Source organism: Aedes albopictus, chromosome 2, assembly GCF_035046485.1.
Source record: "Aedes albopictus strain Foshan chromosome 2, AalbF5, whole genome shotgun sequence".
In the NCBI taxonomy this organism is placed as follows: domain Eukaryota; kingdom Metazoa; phylum Arthropoda; class Insecta; order Diptera; family Culicidae; genus Aedes; species Aedes albopictus.
Genome location: NC_085137.1, coordinates 456,672,921 through 456,696,076, shown reverse-complemented (window position 1 = coordinate 456,696,076; position 23,156 = coordinate 456,672,921). Strand labels below are relative to the sequence as shown.

Here is a 23,156-nt window from a genome sequence, read left to right as displayed (position 1 = left end):
TTACATTTCATTTCATTTTTTTTTTTTTTTTTTTTTGAAATTTGTTTTAAATTTTTGGGTCCGGGGTCCAGGGGCTTGCGGCTTCTTTCGTGCCTCGTCTTGTCGGTCGGGTTGGTCGCCGGGGGTCTGTTGTTCCGCTTGTTTGGAGGGTGCGGCTTACCGCTCGGGTTCCGGAAACGGGGGTCCGAGGTGCGGGCTCTTCCAACCAGGCTGGTCGTGGTTGTGGGCGTGTTGGTGGGGGTCGCTTGGGGTGTGGCTTACCACTCGGGTCCCGGGTAATCCGAGAGGGCCGAGGTGCCCACGACCGGGCTGAATGTAGAGATCCAGTGTCAGGGGGTCGAGACCTTGAGGGTCAATGTGGTCCCGGCGAGGCCGGGGGGTCCGGGGTATTGATAGTTTTGTGGTTTGGTGGTTCCGTGGTGGTGGGGCTCTGCCCGCCGGTGGTTCGTGGTGGTTTGGAGGATCGTTTTGTGGTACGACTTGTCACTTGGGTCCCAGGGAAGCCCGAGGGGCCCAGGGGGCCCACCGGGGGTTCTGGTTCGAGGTTCGTTGGGGTAGGCCTTGAGGTTGAGTGGGGATGGGACTTACCGCTCGGATCCCGGGAACCCGAGAGGTCCGAGGTGCCCACCGTTCGCGGTAGTTTTTGGATTTCGGTTTCTGCTGCTTACATCGTCCTGCCGGCGCCGAGGTCGACCCGTCCATGCCGGTCCCCTGCCGGCTTCCGGTTGGACGGCGCCCCGACTGCCGGAGGGTATGCTCCGTATCGCCGGGTTCTTCCCTACAACGCCGAGGTCGACCTGTCCATGCCGGTCCCCTTCCGGCTTCCGGTTGGACGGCGCCCCGACTGTTGCAGGAGGTTAACCATTGATGTTTTCCTTCGGTTGTATGTTGTGTGAGTGCCCGTGACGGGGGCATTCTTTCCTCCTTGACGATCGGATTGATCGTGATGTCGTGGTGGAGGGGTGGGTTGTTTGGGGTGGGACTTACCACTCGGATCCCGGAGAGTCCGAGAGGTCCGAGGTGCCCACGACCAGGGTCCTTACGCCGATCGCTCAAATGTTGTCAAAGAGGCCAGCTTCCTTGAGGTAGTTGATTACTTGGCGCTCGTTGACTTTGTCGTTGGCCAGTGACCTGGGGACGTCTGTCACCTGGTGCGTCTGACGGAGGGCCTCGTAAACTGGGCAGGTGCACAAGAAGTGCTCGACCGTGTTTGGTGTGACACAGATTTCGCATTGTCGGTGGAAGCCGGAGCTGTTGGTGGTCATACTATGTGACACCCGAGTGTGTCCCGTTCTGAGCCGAGAGAGGACAGTTTGTTCCCGCCGGTTTGGCAGAGCTGTCAGGTGTTCGGCGGAATCTAATTCTGCCTGGACGCCCTGAATGAAGGGGTGTTTCGCTTTTGGGCTCTCGATTGCTGAGATAGCGCTCTGTGAGTCAGTCACAACAAGTACGGGTCGGTCTCTTGGGGCTGTTATTGCTTGGAAAATCCCTGCAGCTTCAGCCGAGAAGACCGAACATTCCGCCGGGAGTCGGTGGTGTTGTTCAGGTTCGGTACCATGAACTCCCACTCCCACTCGTTCGCCTACCTTGGAGCCGTCGCTGTACCGGATCGCCTAATTGTGGTACCGTTTCCTAATCCTTTCGTGGAAATGTGCCTGAACTTGCTGAGGTTGAGCCTGCCGTCTGAAACGTTTCTTGATCGTGTTGTCAACTTCGGGTGCCCTGGCCGACCAGCTTCTCGGCCCAAGCCGGTGGAGACCAGCCACCGGGGGAAGCGTGGCGTTGGCCGCGGTTTGGAGGGCCAGGTTTGCTTGCTCGGCGAGGAGCAGCCTTGCCCGTTCTCCCGGTTTTTTTTTTTTCCAAAAAACCGATGGCTCGGTCGCAGGTGGTCAGCGCGACTTTGAGCCGAAAGGGTAGAACGCCAGCTTCGGCGCATGCTGCGTCTGCGGGGGTTGAGAGAGCAGGCCGGAAATGGTTCTAATGGCCCGGTTGTGGATGGGTGCTAGCGTCCTGATTAAACGGTCTTGAGCTCGGCAGGTTAGCTCGATGCCGTACGTTATCCGGGTGCCAATGATGGCGTCGGCGACCCTCAGATGGGTGGCTCTGTCGCTCCGGGTTCTTTTGCCCGAGATGCTCCGAAGAAGGTTTAAACGGCTCTTGCAGCTCTTCTTGACCTGGTTGAAGTGGGCCTGCAGGGTGAGATGCCGGTCCAGGGTGACGCCAAGGGTCTTCAAAGTCTTTTTGGTGGGGATGGCCTCCTGGTTTAGGGTGATGGGTTTCCGTGGCGGCTGGTGGTTTTCCGCGCAGATGTGCAACCTCCCAGACTTGGCGGCGGAGATGTCGAATCCGGCTTTGGCGGCCCATTTGCCGACGGCGGTGGCGGCTGCTTGGGCTTTCCTCGGGCTGCTTGGCCTTCGGGTGCATTCCGACCACAATCAGGGTGATGTCGTCGGCGTACACCTTGAGGAATACGCCCCTTGGGATGGTCTGGTAGATTCCGCTCATGGCCACCAGGAAGATGGTGACCGCAATTACCGATCCTTGTGGTACTCCGGTTTCTTCGTCGTGTGGGCTGCTTCGGTTGTTCCCGACGATCACCTGGAACGTCCTTCCGACAAGGAAATCCTTCAGGAACTGGAGTAGATTCCCGGTGATGCCCCATCGGGCCAACCTCTCCAGGACGTCGGGGGTCCATGCCCGGTTGTAAGCCTTGGCCAGGTCGAGGGAAATTAGCTCGATATGCTGGTTGCTGTCTAGCGCGTCGTCCAGGGTCTGACCTAGCTCTGCTAGAAAAGTGCTGGTGCCGCGTCCGGCCCGGAAAGCGTGCTGCCGGTGGTCTAGGTGGCCGTTGATCTCCAGGTGCTCCACTAGTCGACGGTTCACCATTTTCTCCATTATTTTGGAGGCGCAGCTGGTTAGCGCGATCGGCCGGTAGCTGGATGCCTTGTTGGCTGGTCCGGTGCCTTTCGGGATCGGAACCACCAGGCTGTGCTTCCATTCGGCCGGGAGCGCGCCCGAAGCCCAAATGTCGTTTACTGCTTGCAGCAGGCTGCGCTTGCAGCTGGGAGGTAGATTTCTGAGCATGGGGTAACCAAGCTCGTCCGGTCCCGAGGATTTCCCTTTTGCCTTGCTGAGGGCAAATTCCAGCTCGGGAAGGCGGAACGGGAGGTTGAAGTTTTGGCCCCGATCAGGGGGGACGGCGAATCTTGCGACTGCGGTGCGCGGAGATGGGTGGGCTTTTAGGAAGGGGATGGGGTAGTTCTCGATGGACGAGAGTCCGTAGAAGTACCCTGCCAGAGTTTCCGCGATGATTTGGGGGTCTCTAGTAGGCTGGCCGTTGACCGTTAGGCACATGCCTTTAACTCTTTGCTTGCCCTGCAATCCGTTTATTTTTTGCCATAGTTCGGCAGACGACTGCTGGTCGTTGATGGAGTCCAAAAATTCCTTCCACGACTTCTCCTTGGCTTCGCGGATTTCCTGGCGACAGGCGTTCCGCGCGTTTTTGTAGTTTTCATTCGCTAGCGCTATGTCTGGGTGGTCCGGCGGGAGCCGGTCTTTCGCCCTTTTGAAGGCTCGGAGTGTCTTCCTTCGGAGTTTCACCGCCGCTTTGGTGGTTTCGTCCCACCAATGGAGTGTGCGCTTTCCCGGTTTGGGGCTGGTTTTTGGGATGGTCTGGCCGGCTGCCAGGATGATCGCTGAGGTGATTTCCTCCATTGAGGTGTGCGTTCCGGTCCCGATCTCTTCTTCGACGGCTGCTTGGAACGCTGCCCAGTCGGCTTTTTCGTAGAGCCACCGGGGTCGTCGGGTTGTTTCCGGTGGGCTGCTGTTGTTCAGGGTGATGATGATTGGTGAGTGGTCGCTGCCGTGGGGGTCCTCTACCGCGTGCCACAGCAGGCGGGCAGAGATGCTCGATGAGGCTAGCGCGATGTCTATCACCGTTTCGGTCGTTCCCCTCTGGAATGTTGGCGAACCATCGTTCAGAATAACGAGGTCGTTGGCGCAGGCAAACTCCATGACGCAGTTGCCACGGATGTTGTTCTTGCTGCCACCCCAAGCTTGGTGATGTCCATTAACGTCGCCGACGATTATGACCGGTTCTGGAACCTGCTGAAGAACGTCTTGGAGGCGGTTTTGCAGATCGGGGAGGCAGCGGCGTTTCTCCTTTCCTGGGCCGAGAGTGGCTTGTGCGAGTTGTATAGGTTGCCGGGGTAGCGCTCCGGTTGAAGCCTGCGACGCGCAGGGTTCCGCCGCGGGGCCGAGGGTTGGGGATCTGCGTTCTGTAATGCCGAGGGGCCGCACTTTGGCGGCTCGGCCGTTGTTGTTTTGGCTCCTGTTATTGTCGGTGTCGCTGTCGATGGGTTGCTGGGTATTGGCCCTTTATGGTCCCTGTGGGGGAGGGAGCGTGGCTTGAGGTGGGACTTACCGCTCGGAACTGCCGGTCCGAGGTGCCCAGGGGGGTCCTGAATTGGATCCGGGTCGCTCGGAACTGCCGATCTGGGGTGCCCAGAGAGGACCTGCTTGAGGTCCAGGTTGGTTCCCGGGGGGTTCCGACTTCGGCCAGGGGTTCCGGCTGTAGGTGGATTGTGGGGGGGGGAGGCGCATCGTTGCGGTAGCGCTCCGGTGGGAGCCTGCGCCGCGGGGGGTTTCGCCGCGGAGGGCGCGGCTGGTCGCCTACTTTTTCCGGTGTGGGGAGGCCGTTTTCGGGTGTGCCGGGCTTTGTTGGTGCCGTCGCTGGTGTGTTTGGTGTTGCGGGGTTATCGTTGAGGCCGGGGTTATTGGGGCTGGTTGGTGGTCGCTCAACTGGTTCTGCTTCTGGGTTTTTAACGGGGGTTTTGGAGGGAGTGAAGAGGGGGAGAGAGGGGGAGAGAGGGGGTGAGGACAAGTTATGGTGATCTTTGGAAATGTTGTTGAGCGACGTGAGCAGGTCCTTTATTGGGTCGTCGTCTTTGGCTCGGTGTCCCGGGGTAGCTTTTTCCGGCTCCGGGTGATCTTAGTATCATCGCCGGAGTTATGATTGGAGTCGGCGCTTGACGAGGAGATGGGATACGATCTTTTGGAGCTAGCTGCGGACGACGCCACGGTGGCTATTGAATAGTCGCTGTCTTCCATGTCTTGGTTAGCGGGCTCACCTCTATCACCTTGGCGGCTCAGGAGGGAGTGGGTTTTGGTCGCGCATAGATCCTGTTCCTGTGATTCGTTGCTGGTCTTTTTCTTGGCCTTCGTTTTCTTTGGTTTCTTCGGGGTGGCTCCTTTGCTGTCCTTAGGTTCTGCGGCTGTTGGCCCGGTGCCGTTGGGCTCAGTCCATGCGGCAACCTGGGCGGCCACCTTGGGGTCCCGGATGGTCATCGTAAAGCTGTCGTTGCTGCAGTGGCTGGGGGAGAGGTCCATTGCTGTTTGCGGGTTTTGGGCGACGTTCGTGGAGTTCTTCGGGGTTGGCTGTTCTCGTTGGTCCCGTTGGAGCTCGGCAATGATTGCGTCCTTAGCCTTGAGATCGGATTGCAGCTGTTTGACGGTGGCAGTAAGCTCCGCCACCTGTCGGATCAGCTCTTCTACTGGGCCGTGCTCCTTGGCTGCCTCCAGTCTCGCTCCGACGGGCCGGTTCTGGAGAGCTGCCTCCAGGTCGGCCATTCGCTTCTCTCTTCTTTCGGCGTCATTTTGGAGTTTCCTGACGGTGGCTTCTAGCTCGGCGATCTGCGTGTCCTTGCTGCTGCTCGCGACTCCTGCATAGCTGCTCTTGTCCGGTGATTTGGCCGCTTCTCGTGCTTCGAATTCCCGCCGTGCCTGCGGGTAAGAAATTCCCTCGTCTACCCTAATCACCTGAATGGCGTTTTCTCTCTTGTAGACGGGACAGTCTCTGCTTGAGAGCGCGTGCTGGGTGCTGTTGCATGTCCTGCAGCATACGGGTTGGTTGCATGTCCTTCTCGGTGTTTGCTGTCCGTTGGCTCCTTCGGTTGAGTTGGGCGTTTGGTCCTCGTCATGGATTTGGCTACACCTACCACAGATTTTGGCCGGCGCTGTGCAGCGCTTTCCGGTGTGCCCGAAACTCCAGCACCGGAAGCACTGCATCGGGTTCGGGTAATACGGTCGTGTGCGGCATCTCGACCACCCGAAGTCGATGTGCTCCGGGACTACCGTGCCGCTTATGGTGAGGATGAGGGTGGAGGTATTCTCCAGTGTGCCGGTGTTGGTATTCCTGCGCTTGATACGTCGAACTTCCTTAACGCGTTGGCCGTTGAGCTGTTCCGCGAGGTACTGCTCTTCTAGGCCGACGGTGTCAGCGTTCGAAACAACACACTTTACCTGATTGAGGGTCGTGTGCTCCTCGACTACGATGTCGGTGCCGTCAGCGAGCTTGTTCATCCGCAGGAGCTTGTCGAACTGGGCCTGGCTGTGAATCTTCAGCACGTAGGAGATGCCCTTGTTCTCCTTGAACACGCCGTAGATCTGCCCGCCGATGAACTTTTCCACACTCAGGCGGAGGAGGAAGGGGTCATTGGGAATGGCGCCGGAGACAGCCCGCATGCGCAGGAATTGTAGTTCCCCGGAGTTTCCTTGGGGGTCCAAAAATTCAGGGACAAGACGACCAGTGTACTCACCGTTGATTCTATTTGTCGTGCCTCCGCCGGGTCCTCCTGGGTCCCCGGGGGTGGGAGGGTGGCCACTCGCCGACATGGTGCCGGCGGGCCGGGACTGTGGTGGTGAATGGGCCACTCAGTCCACCGGCCTTTATCTGGGACAGGTGTGAAAAACACTAACACCCGCGGCACTAGTGCTGAATTTGTTCCAAAAAACTCGCCTCTCTTACCACGGTGGCTCGAGAGGGAGGACCTACGATGGCCTAACCGGCACTACCGATCGTAGGGGGAGGGGTAGGAGAAAGGGTCTTTGATGGGTCGGGGGTTGAAGGGGGTATGGGTAAAACGGAAGGAAAAAAAATTGCGGGGGGGGAGGTGGGTGAAAAAAAGGGGGGGGGGTTGAAAAGGGGTGAGGGGGGTGAGGGGTGGTGACCTACCCCCCCGGTTGGTGGAAAGGGGTGAAAGGGAAAAGAGGAAAAAATTTGGGGGGGGGAGGGGGAGGGGGGTTTGGTGGTTGGGGGGGGGGGTGTCAGGTGTGTGACACGTGTCCCACTTGGGCTGAGTTCTCACTGTAGGGCCCGAAAAAGGCCACTTCAACGGCCGCACACTCCTCTCAGGGGAGGAAGATAAATCCGTGGGCTTGGGCCCCTTTACACAACGCTAATTGATCTTCCGGATAAGGGTATGCGGTATGGGATTTTTTCAAAGCGAAACGAAACGAAACGATATGTGAAATTGCTGACGCAATGCGGTACGAAACGAAACGAAATTCAAAAATGTTTCGTGAGATCGATACGAAATCCGAATTCACTCGGTATTTTTCGAAACGAAACGAAATTTTCGAAAAAGTTCCGCGGAATTTTGCAGTTATATCAAATTGATCAGGAAATGGATGCTGCGTGTTTGAATTTTTTCTAGCATTGGCGTGGCGGTGTTTCAGTTTAGTCTCATCTTTGACTTCATTTGCTACAGTTCCATTTTTAGGTTTGTTGCTGGGGCTGCCGTTTTTCTACCGTTTCTCACATTAAACCCGACATTGAATTCGGTGATCTAATTTGGAAACACCTCCTCACAAAGCTTACAATTGAATTCCTATTCGCATGCATTTTATGCAGAATGAATGACTAGGGGTGTTCAAATATAATTTGATATTGTGCGTTACAAGCAAAACACAGTTATGGTGACTACTTTCCAAGGCCTTCAATGATGAACAAAATTCAATCGCAGTGCAAATGCCACGTGCAGTTGCAGCAGTCATCACATCATCCGGCCATGTGTCGACCTTTTTTCAAGAATTATCAAAGAGCGCTATGATGGAAAATTTAAAAACAAGTCTGTTCTCTTAGGCGACTGTCTCGCGCGTATCTCTGACTGCGGGTCGAAGTAGTCGTGAAAGTAGACATTATTTTGATTCGTATAATATGTCTAAACATTGCAGATAAATAAGTACCCAACTTTGCCTAACAAGGGTGGAGGACCATTTGGGCCCTGGACCGATTCTGACCACTTTGAGCTGTAAGTCAGCCAATATTGTAGCAATTTACTTGGAGTTTTGCACATCTCACTGCGTAAAAAAATCAAGTCATTTGTACAGATGTTTCTTTTTCAATGAGTATTCAAGATTTGGAGCAACTTGCTAGTGGAATCTAAGTAGAATATAGTGGTTATTTGAAGTTAAAGTCCTAATGGAGTGTGGAGATAAATACTTGGAAAGATATTTCAGGTATCTAAACTCTAACAATATGTTAAATACAAAAAAAAAATAAAAAAAAAATAAAACTTTTGGATTCATTTTTCGTGCAGCTTGCTGATGATTATTACTTCTCTACTTCCCACGATTGCTCTAGAGCAGGGGTTCCCAACCTTTTTGAGGTGGCGGCTCCCTTTAAAAACTGTCAAAGCATCTAGGGCCCAATGAAAATGTTTAAAAAAAAATATGAATTAAATGGACGAAACCTCTTTTTTTGGGTACAGTAACCTACCCAGAAATTTACTGTGGGGGGGGGGGGGATTTTCGACGATCAATAATACGCTTTATTACTCGACTCTCATATTTCGTAAACAATAATGTCATGTACATTCAATTTGAGTCGTAGCTGAAAAATAGCGGCGCAGCCGAAATTTTTTTCTTCTGAAGGCGTTTTATACTGAAAATTTGATCGTCAAATAGTGGCTTTTGGGGGTGGCGGTATACAAAATTAAAAATTGGAATAAATTTGCACAAAATAGAATAAAAATTTAACAATTGTTTTGGTAACATCGCGGCCTCCCTGGACTGGCTTTACGGCCCCCTGGGGGGCCGCGGACCACCGGTTGGGAACCCGTGCTCTAGAGCACCATCGATTTTCGACGAACTCCAGACAAGCGGAATTAGATAAATATGATGCAATACTTTTTAGAATATGATTGTAATCTCATTAGGTAAAGCCAGATCCTAATTACTTGTTTAAAAAGTGTAACTGCTGATAAACAATCAAGTACTATTGATTTACAACTATTTTCGTTGATTTTGAAAATTTTTGCCAATTTGCAATAACTTTTTGATCAACACTTTTTTCGGAAACGCTTTCTTGGCATAGGAATAGCCGTTCAAAGTCGTGGGAAGGAAAGGATTAAAATAAGTTTAAAAAGACAGAGGAAAATCTAAATAAATTACAACATTAATTATAAAAATTTTGTTGAATCTTCAACGATTGAGGTAAGTTAATAAAAAATAAAAAACTAGTATTGATTTGCGAAGATCAAATTGATAAAGAAGTCAAAATTATGGCCACGCCGATTCACGCCGACGCCGCCGAAAGTGCTCTCGGCGTCACGCCGATTACGCCGCCGCCGAATTAAAAAGCGCCAAACGCCGCCGCCGACAGATTTCAAATCGGCGCATACCTCTACTGTAAGATGCTCTAATATCAATTGTTTATCAGAAACATGAAGCATATGATATGGAAACATCAACTACTAGATGTTTACCAATCAAGCTGAAGAAAGCTTGAAATCTACAACCTTCAAAGAAATGATAGATGATTGAATTTATCAGAAAATACCCTGTAAAACTCACAGAGAATGCTTACGAAATATATGCGTAATCATTGAAGCATCCGCAAACTCGATCCGCAATCCGCAAATTCTTAAAATATAAATACAATCATCTCTAGATATTAGACCAACAATTCTACCAGATAAAACTGGACTCAAGATTCTACATGTTAAGCGGACCTGATGTTATGGTTGATGTGCATGCCCTTCTCACCGAGGAGCTGGGATCAAAAAACCACTCCCAAAAAATTTAAAAACTGTGTTCTACCTTCAGGTCATTTGATTCGGGACTAGCCTAGGGTTATAGCTTTATGAATCATACATGTATAATTTGGCCAGAAAATTCTACGGGATTTCTTATTAACGGAAGGAATAAGAGCTTAACCGTGAATAGCGTTTCGTCATACACAGACCCGGATCAAGGATTGCCTGAGGCCCGAGCGGATGCGAAGGTCCCTTGGTGATGAGCATACAAAAATTTCTTTGTTTTCAAACAGTATTTGAGCAATATGAAACATAAAGTTGATGTGTAATAATCAAAAAAGGTCTTTGTAGGGGGGCCTAAAATGTGGGGCCCGGAGCCCGAATAACCACCCCTGGCCACCCCCATCCCACCCGTACATCCAGCCCTGGTCATACAGATGTAATGGTAAATCCCTTTCAAGAGTTCCACTAAAAATTAAACTCTTTCAAAAAAGGCATTTACACAATGAACTTGTTTTCGAAATTTATTAGACATTCCGCGGAATTCCGTTTAATTTCGTCAAAATATATTTTTTGAAGGCGAAATTTTTAGAATTTGACGAAACGAAACGAAATTCAAAATCATAAATTTCGCCTGGTTGAATTCCGTGGAATTCCGCGGAATTTCGTTTCGAGGTGCATTTGGCGAAACTTTTCGGTATACCGCATACCCTTACTTCCGGAGCGTCCGGGAGATTTTTTCACTGTTGGGCCCCTTCTCGGAGCACCCACGCTAACCAAACTTTTGGAACACTTTTTGGCACTTTCTTTTCTTTTCTATTTTTGTTTTTCCACTGTCCCCGTGGGGCACTTTTGGCCTTCCCCACCCTCAGGCGAGGAAAGTCCGGGGTGGCCCTGGCCACGTCCCGGATTCAATCCCCAAACACACGGACCGTTAGGCGACGGAAGAATTAAGCGCGTGTTTACGATCCCCTATGGGGCGGTTTCGTGATCGAGAGCGGGAAGAAAAATCCCCGAAAAAATGCCTTGCGGGCACTCGCGGTCTCCAACCACTCCGAAATTCACTTCCGAAAAAACTCGCGCCGAGGCTAATTTAATAACCTTTGAAGAGCAATCGAAACGACGAACCGCACTCGTTCGAAGCTGGCTGTCAACTGTAGCTTGGAGGAAAGAAGCACTCGTCTAGCGAATTGGGAGTCGTGGGTTCGTTCCCACCGGAGCACGTGGATTTCTTTTCATAATTCAAATATCAATTTGTTCATCAAATAGGTACGTGTTTCTGTTGTGTGCATGGATGTCAGAGCAATCAGTGGCGTAGCTAGGAATTTGGGGGCCCGGTGCGGAAGCAAATTGGTAGGCCCCCAGAAAATTTCATAATATGTACATATTTTACAATGATAAATCTATACATTTAACTGTCGAATGATCGCACTGTTGCATTTTGTACAAAACATTGAAAAAATCTCGCATATTGTACTAAGCATTCTAGTGATGCTGGCAGTACACTGCAGTGATGGCCAACGGAAGGTTAAACATTATCTATCTTATATTATTTACTGTATTCCTTCATGATTTTTTTCGGTAGCGAAAGATTTTTTTATAAGAATTATGCCGAAAAAGTTTTTAACAAATTATTTAGAAATTGCACAAAATAGTCCTTATAAAAGGCTTTCAAAGATTGCTCTCCCGGGTAGACGAGAATATCTAAATCATATCTCAAATCGAACACTTTTAGCTATTATAGCTCGATGTGATTTTGATGTGTTATTCAAAAATCTAATGAATGTCGCACGAATAGCTCAAAGTGATATGATATCAGTATTTGTTCTTGCCGAAATAGCTGAAAATTTCTAAGAACAAGTTCAGCTCTTCTACACGAAATGGAACACATACACCCAAAGAGATGGCTCAATGTTAGTGAAATGCCATGTGTCCCTTTCTGAGCTGTTGAAACGAAGAACCGCATGCTCTTATTCCCATGTTATTTACAACAGCGAGCCACATTTGAGTGGTAAGCATCGCCGCCTGCGAAACCTAAGGTCGTAAGTTCGATGCTGGATGCTGATATTTTTTTTTTCTAGAAAAAATTGACAAATCTTGTCTGCTATTTTTTTTATCTTGTAATATCTTAACGAGCTATTATTGAGTAAGTCACCATATAAGATTCTGCTATTATTTGAGGGGCCCAAATGCAAAGGGGTATAAGTGACCATTGTGTCGATTTTGAGCTGAGCATATCAAAAAATTCTTCAGATTTCAAGCTTTCAGGAACTTTTTTAAGTTTGTTTTTACGGTGTTTGGAAAAATTACAATAAATCGGAAAAAATTGTGCCGAAAACTTTAAACCTCATTTACTCGAAAGTGGGTTTTTGTCACTTACACCCCTTTGCTTCTAACCCCCTCATTTCTGTTCTTTTACCTCTTATATCAATCAAACCAATATCAGTTCTTGCTCTTCAGTAATTCAATTCAATCATTACTGAATATGCTATTCATCAGATTTTTCCACCTACTCGGGTTATCTTTTTCTTTGGGAAATCTTTCTTGAAGAATAATTTGTCTTCAAGAATCTTTTAAGTTGTTAATGCAAGGATGTCATTCAGTATTGGGCATGAGCATGAGCATGATTGACCGCCCGCGGTTGCTCCTCTGTTATTGCAAGGACATCTGCATTTAAACAAAGAACCAACAGATGAAGCTTGGGACTAGCCTTCTCTCATTGTGTGCAAGGATGTCATTCAGTATTTCTCTAAAAGCGCTCCTTCAGGAATAATATTATTATTAGCTTTATTAATGAGGCTTTCAGCCCCTTGGCTGGTTCACCTGAGACATTCAGGAATGTTTTCAAAAGTACTACAGAGTAATTCAAAAGATTCTTGCAAAGGCTTCATCGAGTAAGTCTCGAAATATTAGTTCACGAATCTATCAATTATGTTTCTGAGGATTTATCTAGAAGCTCATCTAAAGAATTCTTGAAAAATTCCAGGAAAAATACTACAAAAAACCTCCAATGATTCATTCAGAACCAGATATTCTTCCAAGAAATTACATCGGGATCCCCTCAGAGGAAGAGAAGCCCTTCTAGAATTTCTTTAAACCTTCTTCCGTTTCTTCTAGGGAATCCTCTAAATATTCCTTTGGTGATTTTCAACGAAAGTCAAATATTTCTCCATATACAGGGGATAGACGAAATGATCGGGACAGGCAAAATTTTCACTTCTCAATTTTTTTTCAAATAGCTGTTCGAAAGGTGAATCAAACATTCTCAATTTTTTACTGTGAGTTGATCAACTAATTGTGTATTAGTGGTCTAATTTTGGAAAAGATCGGGCTATTCTGCACGAAGTTATGAAGATTCTAGAAAAAGGTGTAATTATCCGATAGCCAACTTTGAGCTGTTGTATCTCCGAATTCAAATAACCGAATGCAAAGAAATTTCGACCAATTATGACTTATATAATGAGCTTTGGAAAACCTTTGACACAACATAGAACTCTCAACGCGGAAGAGAATTATAACGATTAGATTATTTTTCTAATAAAACACCAAATTATCCAAAATTTCAACATCGTTTCAAAATTCAAGAATCTTTATAACTTCGTGCAGAAGAGCCTGATCTTTTCCAAAAATGGACCACTTATACACAACTATCATCATCTTACAGAGAAAATTTGAGAATATTTGATGCTTTTTTCGAAAAGTTACAGCTATCTGCAATTTTTTTTTTGAAAAGTGATAATTTTGCCTGTTCCGATCATTTTGTCTATCCCCTGTATTCTTCAAGCATTTCTCAGTTATTTCCTCAAATAACTTTATCGGATATTTCTACAATAATTAAACTTGGAATTTCCTCAAGCATTCATAACTTATCTTGGCGTCCTTTTTAAGATTTCTTGAGAATTATTTCCTAGGATTACTTCAGAGATCCCACCAAAAATTCCTTTTTCCAAAAGTATTCTTCAAGAAGTTTCTCTAAGGTTTTACTAAGAGATTCATCCTATAATTGCTCCTAGAAATTTCCAAAGAATCAATTGGATAATAATAAAACAAAATCTCCAAGGATTCCTACAGAAGAAATTGAATTAAATAAATTAGAAGGGCTTCTGTAAGAATTCTTTCGAAAAATACTTCTGGACTTTTAATATCCATCAACTCTAAGAGTTTTCTCAAGAGTTCCTTCAGCAATTTTTGCTAATATTCCTAGCACTTTTCAAAAAACTTCTATTCCGCTTTTTGATAAGACTCCTTAAAAATTCTTCCAAGAAACCTTTTGAAAAATAATTCTAAGTTTCCATCACGCATCTCAGTCAGGAATTTCTCCAGAATTTATGATTGATTCCTCCAGAATTATTACGTTATTTTTTATATAATCCGTGCTCACTTCTAACAAATATACAAAAATAAGAAGCAGAACAAAAAGCGCTTCACTCCTTTGTTTTGAGTGGTATGGAAATGGGAGCGTATATAAATAGTAAAAGAACAGATGCCCTATCTTATCAAAACAAATAACTTCTCCAGTAATCTCTCCAAGGATTCCTCCAAAGACTATTTTGCCACTTTCTGCAGGAGTTCTTAAGAATACCTAGAAGCATCCTTTAAGTAATTAATGCAAGGCTAAGATTTCAAAGAGGATATCCATCGGATTTTTTTCAGGAATCACTTCAAGAATTCATACGGTTATTTTTCCAAGGATTTCTAAAATATTTCTTCAAAAAAAGTCTCCTGGAAATTATCACAAGATTCTGTCAGAATTTCTACAAGGATCTTGTTAGAAACTCCTGCGAAGGTTTTATCAATATTTTAAAGCATTCTGCTTAATTTTTTAATAACATCTCCAAAGCTTCTACCATTACTTTTGGGATTTTTCCAGGAATCGATTTTCTAAGGTTATTCAACATTCTAAAGGAATTCCTTCAAAGAAGCCTGTAGAAATTGCTCCCAAATTTCCTTCAGGAATTTTTCCAGAGATTCCTTTAGTAGCTCATCCAATAAGTTCTCTTGCAATTTCTCCGAAGATTACTTCAGATTTTATTCAAGTAAGTATTCTCTTAAAATTTCTTTAATTGATTTCATTCATTCATTCTTAAACTGATTTTCCCAGATATTTAACAAATAATTTTGTACAAGAAATCTTTTGGGATCCTTTCATGCAAGGATTTCTTCTTGTATTAATTCAATTACTCCTGCAAGAGTTTTCCGGAGATTCTTTCACAAATTCCTCCGAGAAATTCTGTAGGAAATCCTCCAGAGAAGGCATTGAGTGTTTTGCTAGATTATTTTTAGAAATTCCTCTAATAAGCCTATTCAAGGATTCATAAATTCCTCCAATGAATACTTAAGAAACTCAAATAAAAAATATATAAGAATTCTTTCAATTCTCACAGAAATTCCCCCAAGAAATTCTAATGGAATTTCTTCATACTTTTTTAGGAAATTGTTTGTGATCTCTTCGGGTAATCATCTTATTTTTTTGGAAATTTTATTAGTAATTCTCTTGAGATTTTTCTCGGTCGTTCCGTTGTAAATTCTTTGATTTTTATTTAATTTGCAAAAGTGTATCTCTTAGAAAAGTAATAACAAACAAGATTTTAAAAGTTGTCACTTAAATTTACAAACGAATCGACTAATTAAATTTCAAAGTGCCTATCGAATGAATTTCAACATTGAACTATTGAAAGAATTACAAATGTAATTGTGAGGTATATTTGCAAAGGGAACTTTCAAAGAAATTGCTAAAATCCCGTGATAAATTTCCAAAGCAGCTGGCCAAAGAGTTTAAAAAAGTGATGTTAAAGATATTTTCACAAATAATAATCTAACTCAACTTCGAATATTATCGCCGAGAAATTTCCAAAAGAGTTATCGAAGATTTCGAAGGAAGTGCCGAAATAGTTTTCAAAAACATTTGCATAGAAAACCCCAAGAATAATTTTATAGGAATTTTCGGATTAAATCCAATCAAAGCATTTCCCAATAATTAGCCAAAAAAAAAACTCCGCCAAAAGATATTCGAATTTTTTTTCAGGTAACTCACAGAAAACTTGCCAAAAAAAATACCAAAAAAAATGCCAGGCGAGTTACCCAATCAATTCCCGTAGGGATTGGCATGCAAGTTTCCAGAAAAGTGTTGAATTTATTCCGAAAGTAATTACCAGAGGTTTTCTCAAACGCATTGTCAAAAAAAAAATCAGTGAAAAGTTGCAGACGGGATTCCCAACGAAATTTCCGTTGAAATAAAAATGTGAAGAAGTTCATAGAAATAAAAATCAGAAGCCATTTTTGTAGCATTGCCGAGAATTAGTTGAAGAAGTTTCCAAAGGAATTGCCTAACAATAAATCAAAAGTATCGCCAAAGGAAATTTTCAGAGCAATTGCCGAATGGATTTCCAAATTAATGTTTAAAGATCCTTAATGAATTTGTACACGGGTTTCCGAAATAGTTACTGAAAAAAAAAATAAAAATACTCCAGAAATTCTAATAAATAATGTAAAAATTCTCACAGGAATTCCTCCAAGAAATTCTACTGGAATTCCTCAATGAATCATTTAGAAATTCTTCCAAGGTTTTTATTAGATTTTTTTCTATTGATGCCTTAAAGGGTTTCTTTAGCGATAACACCAGTTTCGTCCGGATTTCCTTCACGAAACTTCTAAGGAAAGTTTCTAACGATTTCATCAAGCATTTTTTTTTTTCCAAGTGCGGAGCTCCAAGAACTCTTTCTGGGACATCTTTTACGATTCATACTTCAAGGACTTCTTTACAAATTCCTCCAAGATTTCCTGCGAAAGTTGCTACAGCGATTCCTTAGGAAATTCCTCCTTCATTTCTGAAGAAATTTCTTCAGTATTATGTAATCCCAAGAACTCCATAAAGAGTTTCTTAAATAAGTATAACCACTAACGATTCTTTTGAAGCTACCCCACATGTTTTCTTCAGCATTTTTCATTTTTAGCATTTTTAGGAATTCCTTCAAGAATTTTTTTATAAACTTCTTCAAGGGTTCATTTTGCACTGCCTCATATGATTTTGAAGTCCTTTCAAGGATTTCTTAAGAATTTTTTCAAGCATTTCTTTAGTCATACCTGCAGGGATTTCCGCAGAAATTTCTCTAATGATTGCTGTAGGAAATCATCCAAAGATTCCTTAGGCAATGTTTTCAAGTCCTCTTTCACAATTCGTTCAATAATCTTTCAAGAAATTCCAGTAAAGATTAAATCTTTTCTCCAAGGATTTTTTTCAAGTTACGAATAAAGATTCGTTCATGGATTTTTCAGTTTTTCTTCAGATAACCCTACAAGGATGAACACATTCATCCCCAAAGTATTGCTGCACAAATTTCCTCATGGGGTCTTTAGAAATTCACCCAAGGCCCCCTGCAGAAATTCCTCCAAGGAAATATGTAGGAATTATTTTGAAGACTGTTTTTTTTTATTTGCACCAAAGAATTTGGAATTCTTTACTAATTCTGTAAAAATACTTCCAGAACATCATCAAATATACCTCCAAAATCAACCCAATGATTCTTTCCTAAAACATCTTAGAATTCATCCAGGCGATTTTTCAAGGATTTTTTTAGAAATTTCTACAAAAAATGCTACAGACATTTCTACAAGGATTCCTTCGGGAATTCATTCAAATTTCTTTAGAAAATCTCCCAAGGATCCATTCAGGTATGGCCAGACCCAGATTTAAGGGGGGGGGGGGGGGGGGGGGGGGGGCAAAGGGGGCAAGTGCCCCGGGCCCCCCGATTAGTGGGGGCCCCCAAGAATCCCGAAGCATCATAATATTTTTCAACGAAACCATATAAAATGTATTAAAATAGGCGTTCATATTTTATACATATCCTATTACAGTCATAATTGGATTCCTTTATGATTTCTAGACTCCATATTTCTAGTCATTTATATATCTTTTCACTTGAGAATAAACCCAAATAAAAAATAATAATTCTTGTGTGCAGTATTCAATATTTACATAACACGATGTTTTCTCTTAACTTTGGTGTACTCGATTTTCTTTAAAAAGATTTTGAAAGTTCTTATCGAATAGAAACAGTTTTTCGTGGCTTCAAAATGCTGGACAAAAGTGTTTCTAAACAGAGTGCGTGAAATTTAAATTCTGAAAACAACTGCTCAAAACCCATCTTCATTCAGTTCACTGTAATCATGGGAAAGAGATGATGAAGACTGTTGGAGACGTTTGGGAATTAGGAACAGAAACCCAGCCTCCAAAAACATCTCGAAACAATGGTTTAACATATCTATATTTTGAGTTTTACCAACATTTATATTGTTACCGTTGCCTTCAAGAGTTCTATCTTTGTTCAATTTGAATCTTGAAATACTCATAGAATTCTAGAAACCCAAGTAAAGTTGTTCCATGTTCCATTATTTCAGATCTAGAACTGAAAGCAAAGATTTAAAACTTGCATAAATGTTATGAATTTGGATGATATTTTAAAATACATGTACTAACTGAACAAAATGCCATTTACGCAATAAAACTGAAGGTTCCAGCAGCATCTTGGCAGTTGAGCCATAAATCAAAATGAATGTTCGAATCGTTTGCCATCTGTCGGAAATTTTGGGGATGGCACTGCAAAACGTACACTTTTTATGGACATCAGAAGCCATATTCAGAAGACATATTCGGCCTGAACATATAAAAGAAACAAACTGTATAAAAAAATAATAACAAACGAATATGAAATATTTTTTTCAATAAACAAACAATTGTATGAATGAGGTTTGTTCTAATCCGCCAAAAAAGAAAAAAAAACAGTAAAAATTTCAAAAATAGGAAAATTTGGTTTTGGGGGCCCATTTGATAGGGTTTGCCCCGGGCCCCCCGAAGTCTAAATCCGGCACTGGGTATGGCTCCAATCATGGTCTCAAAAAATCATAAAAGATATTTTCAGTGAGGAACTCCTGCAAGATTCCTTCTTGAAGAAATCTCTAAAATCATACTTGGACAGATTTCTTATGGTCCATCTAAAAGATTTCTTGAAGGGCATTATGACATAATCCTTCAATGGATTTATGATCGTTTCCGAAGAGGTATTTCTGAACGACTGGTTGAAGAAATTCTTACAAAAAAAAATCTCAAAGGGATTCCTGAAGGATTTTTCGATAATTTTTTGAAGAAATTCCTGAAGAAATGTTAGGAGGAGTTCCTGAAGGAATCATTGCAAGTATTCGTAAACCAATGCTTAGAATTTTTTTTTAAGCAATCCCTAAAAAATGTTCTGAAGTAAATCTTAGAGGAATTTTTGTAGAAGTCTTTGAAGTAACTGCCTGACAAATCGAAAAAAGATATTCTTGCCCGAAGGATTTCCCACAGAAAGCCTTCAAGGACGTTGAATGCGTTCATTTCTTAATTTTGATGAATGGGGCCCCTGAATTTCAGCTGCTATCTTAAGCTAAATCAAGAGCTATGTTTGGTTCTGTGGTTAGGATATCATGGATGTTTTCATAATGCTCATGAATTTTACTTCCATATCGGTACTGAATATCGTAAAATTCAATTTTGATTTCGAACACATTTTTTTTTTGTATTTTGGGGCTCCTGCAGGTGCAAAGAGTAGTCATCAAACTAATATAAACAAAACTACATGAATAAAGTGTATACATTTTTAATTGCTAATAATAGAACTTCAAAATAGCCATCTGTGTTCCCCATTCCAAAATCTCTTGATCATCACGAAGAGGCCCCTGCATACACACTAAGATTCAGATGTTCCAGCTCAGTAATTTTTTCACTGAGTTCAGTATTTTTTCCATCTTTTTACTGAGTTTTCAACAGCAGATTTATTTCGGTACACTCGGTAATCGTTCTTACCGTTCACCAGTAACGATATTTACCGTGCTTCAGTAACTTTTGACAGTTTGTGAGCTGAGCTCGGTAACTCATTTACAGAATATCCGCAAAATAAATAACCGAGCGTACCGAGTTAAATCCAATGAGAGTCTATTAAAGGTGGGGAAGAAGATACTTCGTGTGCGTGAGATCCGTGTCTGGTGCAAAACATGTCACTACTACAAGCAAAGCGAGCTCCCATAAGAACGCGTGTTAAATAGTGACGTCACTATTTGTGTTTACATTTTTCTTTGCTTACTAATACATAGCAATCTCTTCTTCTTCCTCACCTGTAATATACTCTCATTGAGTTAAATCTGCTGTTGAGAACTCAGTAAAAAGATGGGGAAAATACCGAGCTGATCTTAGTGTGTAACTATCAGCAGATCGGCAAGTGTTGAACTTATACTTATTAAACTGGGCCCCCGAATTCAGAGGGCCTCTAAATCAGGGATGGTTTATAACACTAGACCTGCCCTGATTTGGAGGCCCCCTGAATTCGGGGGCCCGGTGCGGACCGCACCCCCCGCCCCCCCTTGCTACGCCACTGAGAGCAATCAAACGTTGTAATTTTGACTTGTCTTGGTTGGCCTAAGGAAAAATCGAGAAATTGATACTTAAATTTGCCAAATAATGCTCAGATTTCCCATTTGGACATCGATTGTCAAAATCGTTCGTTCAGTACTGTGGCTAAAACACGCATCAAAAGAAAAAGAAACAGATAACAAAACAACAACTGATCAACCATCTTATCGCTTATGTTTTGGTTTTCTCACCCTTCTCTTATCATTAACGAAGTATGTATGTACAACTAATTTGCCCTCGATGCGACCTTCTTTTTCCAGAACACGATATCCACCGTGGAGCGCAATCTGAATGCCATGTTCCAGCACCAGGCGTACTCGCGCAACCAGGAAGCCCGCGACTACGCCCTGATCGTCGACAACAACTCCTACGTGCAAAAGTGGTCCCTGCTGCAGATCGTGGTCATCGTCCTGACCACCTCGGTCCAGGTGTACTTTGTGCGGAAGCTGTTCGACGTCAAAACCGGCAACAGCAAGATGGGAATCTAGATCTAGATTCAAGGCGACTACAACGAAGCGAATCCAGTAGGGTTGTGACGATAGAGAATTTTTCATATTAGGGGTACCTACCTAGCTGCCTACCACCATTCCAAGTTTCGGAGAAACCGAGCACAATTTGCAGTTATTCGAGGGGGAGTTACAATAGGTTACACAAAAGTCTCGAAGTGGATTCGAGACGATCACCGCAGACGCAGAAGGAGCGATTTCGTTCAAATTAGTTTTGTTATTTTGAGATTTTTCAACAACTGTATTAGTTTATTGTTAGTTCCAGTGGGTTCAAATTCGCACAAATCGCGCGAATTGATCGTATCGCCGGTCATTTGACCTGTGCGGGTTGTACTTTGTATTTGTCACTTCAAAAGTGATTCCGGTGAAAATGATGTTTTATTGTTCGTCCATTCGAGTAGAGGAAAGCTGAAAAAAAAAATCAAATAATAACGACTGAAAACGAAACATGTGCAGTACTGATTTGAGGGGGAAGTTGTTCGAAGAATTCCATGTAAAATCCGAAACGTCCCACTTCAAATTCAATGAAAAATTAATGATATATTTGACGCATGGCCACCTGGTTTTAGACTTCAGTACCTGATTTGCTTTAAAACTTGTAACTGGCGGGCACCCTCGAATGTTTCCTTCCAGCACTTTCCACTACAAAATGCATAGGCATGTTAGGGTTTCAACAAATGGGTTTCAATTGGTTTTACTCGTAGTTTGTTGTCTTCCGTTCTTCATTCCTTCTGTTTGATAGTTTTATTTTCTACTGTATCGTATGTGTTTCTTTGACTGTTTTGTCCTTTATATATACGAAGTTACTTTGTTGGATTTCTAATTTCTATATTTTACAATTCTTTGTTTCTCTTAATCCTGGATTTGCTATGAGGTCCTTCTTTTTCTTATTTACTTTGCCTGATTTGTTGTTTGCCTGTTTTGTAATGTGATACTTTCTTGTTATTCTAATTAGATTTATACTATTATTGATTTTTGTTTGTTTAGAATATTCTAGATGGGTGCATGATGCATATGAGTAGAGTTAGGGCGATTGCTGTGTCAGATCATGAAAGATGTGATTCGATTCAGAGATCTTTGATAGTCGAGTACTCAAAAAATAACGTAAAAAACGATCCCTTTTTCTTGGAGAGGCTAGGTGCTGTTCCAGTGTGAGAAAAGCTGAGAGCACAAAACAGACGTAACATATCCCGAAACAACACACATGTCACAGAAGAGTTACAGCAGCGAAAGTTTTGGTTGTATAGAAGCCATTGTGTTAGAAGTAAGTCATAGTAACTTCTATACAACCAAAACTTACGCTGTCGTGAATCAGGGTACGATGAGAATGGATAGAGTTTTACTTATGTTTGTCTATCCTAAAAGCATTTGAAGAATCATTTACTTCAACAATACTTAAAAAGATTTCTTTCAGAATTACTTATGAAATTCTTTAGAAGATTTTTTCAAAACCTCTCAGGAGATTTTATTAAACTCCTTAAGGGATTGCATCAGCGATTCTCGAGTTTTTACAAGAAGAAATAATAGTAACCCACGCCAAATTAACGCAAGCAAAAATCGAGAGGCACTTTCAGCTGTAATGTACTAATCAAGTGCTGGGTGTTATGTGAAATTTTGATTCGCAAATCAACGCAGCTCATCTTGATATCTGCAAGTGAATTTAAAAAAAAAAATTTACCGCCAGAAGTTTTTTTTAAGATTTTTTTCAAAAATATTTTTAAGAATTTCTAAATACACAGGGCGTTCTAGAAGGAATAAGTGACAGAATCCGTCGGACGAATAAAAGAAATAAGGAGAAACGCAACTGGATTCCTGGAGAAATTATACGCAAACCTCTAGACTAAGGAACTCCTTAACAAAACTTTTGATGAATACTAAAAAAATCTTAAATATCTCTGGAGAATTATTTGAAGACAGTAAAACAAAATCTCCGGAATAATTCACAAAAAAAATGGCATAACATTGTGTAGGTACTGTGGAGAAATTCTTAGAAGATCACTTTGAGATATGTTCGAGTGATGCCTAGCAGTGTTTTGCAATTTCAGGACACTTACGCTGATCCTCAATTGAAAGCGTCAAACACCGACCATGAAAACATAGACAATCACGCCAAAGCAACTCAAACCAACCGAACCCTTGTTCCAAACAGTAACAGACAACATTCAACAGTAGCGATAGTCTCGTCTTCCTGAAATATTTACACGATGAAACACGAAGCTTTGAATGCATGCATTTTTGATCGGCGCCTCACGTTCATATTTATATGGCGTGCTATGTTTGTGTTGGTGGCGCAGTGCACTCATCCCGATCAGAAAGGCATAACAAAAACATAACATAATTATATCCACGGTTGATATCTATATCAAGGTTTGTTATATTTAGATATATGTATTT

General features: G+C 43.3%; 1 protein-coding gene across 1 annotated transcript in view; it reads left to right on the top strand.

Annotated features, from left to right (window-relative positions):
• The window catches only part of LOC109397934 (transmembrane emp24 domain-containing protein 5), a 548,078-nt gene extending 526,867 nt beyond the window's left edge, over positions 1-21,211 (top strand). The window contains exon 3 of the mRNA XM_019670278.3: positions 20,517-21,211. Coding sequence (XP_019525823.2) covers positions 20,517-20,744 — 228 coding nt within the window. The 3' untranslated portion in view covers positions 20,745-21,211. The remainder of the gene's footprint in view (positions 1-20,516) is intronic.
• Positions 21,212-23,156: the final 1,945 nt, after the last annotated feature.